Raw genomic sequence first — 8588 nt, forward strand, 5'->3', positions numbered from 1 at the left:
CACCCAGGCTAGAGTGCAGTGGTGCAATCGTAGCTCACTGCAGCATCAACCTCCTGGCCTTAATTGATCCTCCTGCCTTGGCCTCCCAAAGTGCTGGGATTATGGGTATCAGCCACCACGCCCAGCCTGTTATAATTCTTTTTGAGGACAATTCCCTCTATTGCATTGAGTTGTTAAGTACTGGGTATTTTTGAATGTTCCACATTTGAACATTTCCCCCAATTTTTCAACCGTGAATAAATGCAGAACGAGGCGGCTGACACTCAGAGTGGGGACGGTCCTGAAGCTGCATCCACAGGGTGGCCAACAGGATGTGTGAAAAATACCTATTTTTGGAGAAAACATCTCAAGACTTGAGCAGAATTCATTCTGGAATCGTTCCTTCCAGGGGAAGGGCACCATCCAGCCTTGGAAGATGTCATCAGTTGCTGGGCGTCCCTTGCAGTTTGGGGCACAAGACTGTAAGCTCCGTGCAGGCAGGGGCCATGCCAGCCTCTTCTTCCCCAGGGCCTGACACAACTCCTGGCCCTAAGCAGGTGCTCTGTGAACAGTGCATGAATGAATGAACGCAGGACCTGCCAGAATGCCATCCCAGTCACTGTCTGGGCTTTGATTCAAAGCAAGATATATTTTCTAAGTAAAAAAAAAAAAAAAAAAAAATGCCACTATAAATGGAGGGTCATGCCTGAGAAACAGGTGAAGAGATAAAAGCGTTCTGCGGAGCGTGTCTGAAGTCAAATGCTATTTGTTGAACACTGGAGGAAAAATAATTGCCATACCGCAAAGGGATGTAAATAAGGCCAACTACACAAAGGAATGATCATTATCTTTATTCATATACACTTGCTTCCAAACTACAATTAATGTTTCTAACAAAGCGTATCATGCAAACGGAGATTAGAGGTTACACAAACTGAAAAAAAAGCAATGCAGTAATTTATACATCCATCTCCTCTGCTATATAACCAAATGGTGTTTGACGGTTGAATGGCCTCTACATTTTGTCAGTAGGTGCTTATACAGCAGGAAACACCTCAACCTCCGTCTCTTCCTCCAAACAAAGTTGGGTCTTATATGATGTTTCTCAATTAATGATTTAAGCGTGGCATGTCCTTCACACACACAAATCATGTAGCAAAAGCAATGACTTCAAATGCTTGTTTATAAAAGATATTCTAAAAGACCCTAACAGAAGGGATGTGAGGTTAATTTTTAGAAAACCTTTAGACTCAAAATAGTAACTGCCTTCATGATTGATTTTGAATATTCTAGTAAACCAACCCTTCAAGAAAAGAATTACATTCTTCCAGGAAGAATATCAACAAAAGTTTACAATCACAGGAATGGAAACTCCTCAAGTTAAGCAGAGGTGACAAAGACACAGTCGTTTAATCAGAAAATGCAAAGCCGCCTTTTATCTTATTTTAGAAAAAAAAGTTCTTATAAAGTGGACTTGACACCTATTTTCTGAAAAGTCGAGTTCTGTCTACTCGCATAAGCGATAACTATGAAACAGACGTCAATAGGCACGTTTGCTGCTGCCTCTTATATCTTGGGAGATCGAAGTATTTCTGAGTTGCCCAGTGGGCAAAATCCTTACAGGGCATCTCTGAATTTTCACCCAATGCGTGAGACCTGGGGACCAGGGGGGTCTGGGCACAGAGCCAAGGAAGCATCCTCCTCCTGCCAAAAGGTGGCCACAGAGCCTCATGGAGCAAGGAAAGGGGTCCCAGAAACCCCTGGGAATCCTATTCCAGGGCTGCTTCTGGATGGGGGACACTAAAAATGTCTTTCCTGTGATTTGGAAGTTTCTAAACCTTAAGCAGTTGTCCCCAGTGTCTATTAAAAACTCGCAGAGCATCAGTCTGCCAAGTTCCACCAGAACTTGCAGTCATTCCCATGTGGACTCCATGCCCTAGGAGCATGGGAAAATCTGGCAGTGGGAGAGCAGGTCGAGGGCGCTCCAGCTGACCCAGGCTAAGTCCTCCTTCAAGCTCCAGGGCATTGGAATCTTAGGAAATCGTCAGTTGCTTTGTTCTAAAAACTCATTTTTAAAGAATTATTATTAAAGTTCTTTATAAAAAAGTACAAATAGCCCAGTATATTCAGTTGCTGTACTGGAATTAACAAATAATTTCTTCCTTTAGGTTAAGAAAAAGTCTTTGGAATTTGTGGGCTTTTGTGTAGGGTCACTGTAAGGCTGTTGGATGGCTGAGTGTGACCTCCACGGTTATTAACTGTCACTTGATCACATAGATGGGAGGCATAGGGGTCAGAATCGTTCATGCTGTTGACCTTCCCGAAGAATCCCTGACACTACAGAATTAACACAATTGTGGTTGACCCCATTTCTAGATGACAGCCTTCATCCATGTGTACATCAGGTAACCTTCCCAATTTTCTGGATCTTCTAACAGCAGAAACAGATAACGTTCCCTGGATCTGTCACCCCGAATGGGAGGAGATAAGAACGTTGACTGTCCAGTGTATTTTACAACATGTAGCCCAAGCAGCTTAAGGAAAATGACTTTTAAAAAATATTTTGGCTGGGCATGGTGGCTCATGCCTGTAATCCCAGCACTTTGGGAGGCCGAGGCGGGCAGATCACGAGGTCAGGAGTTCAAGACCATCCTGGCCAACATGGTGACACCCCATCTCTACTAAAAATACAAAAATTAGCTGGGTGTGGTGGCATGCACCTGTAGTCCCAGCTACTCGGGAGGCTGAGGCAGGAGAATCGCTTGAACCTGGGAGGTGGAGGTTGCAGTGAGCCGAGATTGTGCCACTGCACTCCAGCCTGGGCAACAAGAGTGAAACTCCGTCTCAAAAAATAAAATAAAATAAAAATAAAAATAAATTTCACAACACTCCTTGTCAAATTGGTGTGTGGCCACTAACAACAGAGCACCCTTGTCCTTCCTGGTGACTGTCATGCCTACGGCTGTCCCGGTAACTCTCATGATCACACCCTTTGGGCCCCTGGCTCAGTGTCTCTTTTGTGATTACGATTGTCTGGTGTGCCCAGCAGGGGAAACAAGCACCCCTACCCTTGTTGGGTTATAAAGAAACAGGAAATGGTGTGATGTGCACACACAAGAAATAGGTGACTTCAGAAGACCAAAGTGAGAAAATGACTGGCAGATGGTATCACCTTTCTGAGGCTTTTAAAAATACAAGACTGTCACTTTTTCTATTTTCAGTACTGAGAAAACAAATCCCAGCAAAACAAACAAACAAACAAAAAAAAAAACAAAAAAAAAACAGAAACAAAAACAAAAAAAACCTCTGAAATGTCTCCTGCTAAGTGGAACCAGGTGGGAACTGCGGTGTTAGTTAGCTGTGCGGTGTTAGTTCTCCATTCATCCTCAGCCGCCATAATTCTTGGCAGGAAGCCAGAGAGGAAAACCGGCAGGAACCTACTGGCCTCTGCGGTACACTGGATGGTCTGGCTCTGCCCAGAGAACTATGAGCTACTTCAAGGTGGGGAGGGGAAAGGGGCTTCTAGCAGCTGGTGGGGATGTTGTTAGCATTTGGGGGGTGTTTTCTGAGGAGGAACAGACTGTGTCCCCGGTAAAACACTCTCTTGAGGGCCAGCAGACGGAAACTTCCATCTGCACCAACCACCTCCGATGGGAAGCCGTTGACAGTGGCACCCCTTCCTCTCCCTCCTACTGCAGGCATATTTCTGGATGCACCCAAACCCTGTTCTTCTCTGGCTCCTTCCTGACTACAGCCCCCGCCTCCCTCTCCCTTCTCAGCACGTCCGTGGGGGGCTCTCTGGAAGTCTGCATCCTCCTTCCAGGAAGTCACCACACTCGCCTAAGGACTTTGGCTCAGAGAGGTGCTCAACAATCATTTGCTGGGCTGCATGAACCTTGGTCTTTCCGGCCAGGCTTCCAGAGCTCTTGGCCCCACGGTTTTCTATCGAAATTCTAAATAAGAAGGCCTAAGACGTGGCATCAGAAAGGGCAGACAGTGGCCCTGCATGGACCACACGAAGCCAGTGGATGAAAGGAAGGGAAGCACTGCCGGAGCAATAATTTTGACTCCTGTGGTTTCTGATCTGCCTTTTGAATTTGTTCTTGCCTGGATGTGGGCCTCGCATTAACCTTGGAGGGCGGCCCCTGGCAGCACTCCAGTGACTTCCTTTCAAACCCAGCACCTGGTGACCTTCAATTGAAATGCCAAGACATGGGCTGCCAGCCCATGGCCTGCAGCCTCAGGGAAAGGCTCTGCCACCATGGAGTGGCCACCTTCCAAGGGAAGATAATGCGCAGCCATTTGAATGGCCTGGTGTGGTCATAGCTCCATGGGTCCTGTGGGGATTTGGACGGTGCTAGATTCTGCCAGGTGGCCTAGACCTCCGCAGGCCCTGGCAATCAGGCAGTGCTCAGGGGCAAGGACTTCCTAAAGGGTCCCCCAGGACCTCCTGCGTGGCTGCAGCAGTTCCACAGCGCACCCCTCGCCACCATCTCATTTCACACAATGCCCACGAAGGGGCCAGTACCATAGAATTTTATAAACTGATTCTGAGGCGAGCCATTGCTCATGGTTATCTACATGACAGTCTTCCAACAGTAACTGTCTTTGGCTGCTGAGATCTGTAAAGCCCTAATCATTACCCACATTCAACACTCAGCAATGGATAAAGCAGGTTCCACATGACAACACTGCACCGGGCCCTGATTTTGACTGTTTCTCCCCGGGGGTTTGTTCTGATGTCTGTTGTCCCTCAGGCAGTGTGCTGGGCACCCCTGCCGGGGCATTTTCTTGGAAAACTTTGCCACACAGTCTAAGAGAATAACAGCCAGCTGAGATGGTGAATGTGCTTCCTAGAGAAACAAACTTGTGGGTGTTGGGGTTGCAGGGAAGGCCTAAGCCTGCTGCTTGCTTTAAATAGGCAGGTCGTTTGGGGTGCTGAACAAGGCTCCCTAACCTCATGTGTTCCTCCGTGGGACCTTCCTCCTCTCTGGGGGGCCTCGTGGGGGCCTGTCCTGCTGCTGCTCCATTCTGGGCAGGGGGACTGGCCCTTTTGTCTCCTAGGCTCTTTCTGTAAACCAGTCCCTTTCCCCTTGGATCAAAGGAGGCGCACCTGGTCAGGACACAAACCCAGATCGTGCACTGACCCGCAGGGCTGCAGGGACAGGGGAGCCAGGCCCCCCTGGAGTCTTGATGTCTATGGTGCATAAAAGATGGCAGAAAAAATGGTTCTTTTCTGGCCAGGCCTGTTCCCTACCCCGTCTCTCCTTCTACTCAGGGTTGCCAGGACCACCTAGGCCTCCCACCTCAAAAAGCCTTTCATGGTTGTGTGTTCTGTGAACTTCAGGTAAACAGCCAGAGGAGAAAAATAATGCGAGCTTAGCTGGGAGATGCTTCTGGGAGGAAACAGAGCGGCTCTCTACAAGGACCGACAGCTACTTTCATTCTGTTTCTGTTTGTGGTAGAACCCGGCTCCTCTGAGGACCTTGCATGGGGGTGTCTCACCAAAGCAGCATGCTCCTCCCAAGGCTGGAAAGGCCAGTGCCACAATGGCTGGAAGAAAGGCCGCAGCCTCTGAAGAGCACGTGCTGGTGCCTGCAGGGCACGGCTGTGTTGGTCTCACGAAGTTTGTGCGTTCTGGAGCAAACGACAGGTCATTGCAGAGGCAGCAAGACAGCATGCTTCCTGCATGTCCAGTACACACAGCAAGAGGGGAGTCTCCCCATCCCTCCCACCCCTGGAGTCAGCAACAGTCGCAGGCGGAAGGGAAGAAGGAAACACACACACACGAACACACAAAGGTCAGCCCAGGTGCTGCGGCAACGCCACGTATGCACCAACGTACTAGGCAGACCGGAATCAGACACTTCCTGTTGTCCCCAAGAGGAAGAGTGGCGGAGGAACCAGGATGAAAGGTGGCATTAAGAAACTAAGAGGGAGGGTCAGCTCAAAAATAGTCCTCACCAATAAAAATTTGTTTGCAGGTAGAATCAAACACATATATATACACACACATATGTAGTAAGAGCCTAATCTATCATGTAAAGTAGCCATTCATTTTTGAAATTTTATCTACATTTAAAAAGTAATCTATCTGATACAGTGCCCATGTGCAGGGAGGGAAAGCACAGAAGCAAGGGATTCAGCTAAAACTTAATTAGAAAAGAGGATTAGAAACAAAAACCTGCACAAATAGAGCACAATTGTGTCTTATAAAATTATTATAATACTCTCTTTATACTTGATACGATTATAGCAATAATATAGATTCACTTGTTATTAAGGTTTATTATAAACATGCAAAATTCATTGCATGATGCATTTGCAAAACATATTAAAATCCTTCTATCAATAAAACATCTTTGAGCTGTTAGGCATCCGGGTTTCCTGATTCTACAGCTCCAGGCCTGTCATTCAACATGAACTAGAAATGGGAACCAAAACCGTATTCTTTTTCTCCCTAAGTGGACATCCAGGGCTAGAGAAGGGAGGAAAATCAATCAGTAGGGGCTGATGCTAGAGTCAACACTTCCATTAAGTTACTGTACATCGTACTTTCATAAACGACACTGCAGCCTATTAAATAAATAAGTACAAAAGGGGAGAGGGCGTACACTTCAGCTTCTTGAGAAGGATAACAAGGTAGGCAGCAAAATGTTGGTGTGTGTGGGGGTGGGTGTTGGCGAACAACACTGGTGAGTAGTGGCATGATTACTGATGGCACCCTGGATGGAAAAATAATCTCCCAGAGATTAAAATGAACGTATGTACACACTGGCTTATCCTTAATCTGAAATGATTTCACACGCTTGTTCAGCAACGTCCTTAGACGATTTGGCCTTTTACAAAGAAGGAAAGTATCAAGACAGTTATCACCCAAGGAGGGTACCAGATGACAGATTCACCCAACACTCATCTGAGGTTTTTTTTGTTTAAACTGGTAACTGCTGGACCATGGTTGGGTTAGGATTTGTCAATGTTTGGGAACAGTGATTAGATTCATCCCGGCCTTTCAGATTCTAGGGGCTGTTTCCACGGAGGCAGAGAATGGACGCAGCGGGTATTTTGAGGCCTGCCCCACCCCCAATCCCTCCCTGCTCACTCTCTTGGCTTCCTGTTCTTGGATTCCAAAGACGTCGTGGGTGGAGATGTTTCCTGGGGCAGGCTCACTTTAACATCTCTGGTTGGGGGATTCCGATGCTGAAAAATCCACAGATGGAGGGTATGGAAAGTATATCAAATTGTACCCAAAATGGGGCAACAGTCTGCTTTCTAGGAAGGGTTAACCTAGAGCCAGACGTAACTTCTACAGAATTAAACTGGACACTGTGCATGACGTACCATCTTCCACTAAGATAATGTTCTTGGTTCTAAGAGAGAGACCCTGAACAGTTGATCACATTTGGACTAATAACCCTACAATTTTCAGGCCTCCATATGGAATCAGACACAAGGCCGTGGCCTTAAAATTTTAGGGTTAAGGATCACTTCCCACTGCGGGGAGGGCTGGGGGCTGGGGAGGCGTTTGTTCTCGCTGGTGAGTTTCATACTGCACTCTGTAAGATGGGGTGCACAAACTGGGGATTGACATACGAGAACCCTTCAAAATCAGACTGGTCTATGTTAGCAATAACCAGCTGATCAGGCGGTGTTAAGACGGGCTGTCCTCGTGTGAAGAACTTGTCAAAGTTTTCTGCTCCTTTGCCGCACTGTGGAGAAAAGACAAAAAGGTCAGTCAACGTGACAATGCGGGAGCAGCTCTCCGAGGGCCCTCTCTGGGGAGGGGCATGGCCCTGGGGAACTCAGGGCTGGTTAGGCAGGAGGAATCTCGGAGGACTTGCAGGCCTATTGGATTCAAAAGCCAGGCACAGCAGACAACGACGAGTTACCCAACTGTAAACCTTGAAATACCCCGAACAGAAGCCCTGGGTGGGAATGCACGGCTGGCAACGAGGCAGCAACAAGGGGACAGCCCCTGTCCCCTCAGGTCCACCTCACTGAGCAAGCGGAGCTGAGAGCACAGAAGCCACGCACGCAGGGCTGTCAGTCACAGCTCCGTGTTGAAAGGCCAGGATGTCGGCTGGGGCTGCAGGCAGTTACCCCTGGACCAAGCGAGGGGGTGAGTTACTGCCCCACATCTGGTTCTTTGCCGCAATATTTGTAGTGAAGTAAAAACTGTGTTATCCTTGCCTTCCTACTGGGCTGCTCTAGCAACCCCAGCCCCTAAATTAAGCTTCAAGCGATATGACGTAGGTGTGGCGGCAAGGCTGGGAGATTTGCACCTGGCCCAGCTAGGATTTAGCACACCTAGACACAGATGGCCAGTGGGCAGGCTGGGTGACTGGAGCTCATTTGCAGGGTGGTCTCAGGCTGGAGGTGGTTTGCATGGCGCCCTGGGGAGGCAGGGAGAGGCCTGCTGTCTTGGCTGTTCCTCTCCTCCAGGGTTCACTGGGGTGCTCTGTGAGCGTCAAGGCTGCAGGCAGAACTGCTGCATTGGGGTCTCCGAGACACACAGCCGCTTAGGCAGCATGGCTTGGTAGCCTGACCCCAAAAGTGGGGAAGGAGTGTTCTCTTCACTTTGTCAGCCACCCACAAAGGTAGTGGCGTGT

General features: G+C 48.2%; 1 protein-coding gene across 2 annotated transcripts in view; it reads right to left on the bottom strand.

The window, feature by feature from the left end:
* Window positions 1–813: 813 nt before the first annotated feature.
* PRKCA (protein kinase C alpha) overlaps window positions 814–8588 on the bottom strand; it is a 515514-nt gene continuing 507739 nt past the window's right edge. Inside the window, exon 17 of one of the 2 annotated variants that reach the window (XM_030828485.1) lies at window positions 814–7688. In XM_030828485.1, the coding sequence (XP_030684345.1) occupies window positions 7524–7688 (165 nt within the window). In that variant the 3' untranslated portion in view covers window positions 814–7523. The remainder of the gene's footprint in view (window positions 7689–8588) is intronic. The other variant, XM_030828486.1, reaches the window with a different exon arrangement.

Source organism: Nomascus leucogenys, chromosome 14, assembly GCF_006542625.1.
Source record: "Nomascus leucogenys isolate Asia chromosome 14, Asia_NLE_v1, whole genome shotgun sequence".
NCBI classification, from domain to species: Eukaryota; Metazoa; Chordata; class Mammalia; order Primates; family Hylobatidae; genus Nomascus; species Nomascus leucogenys.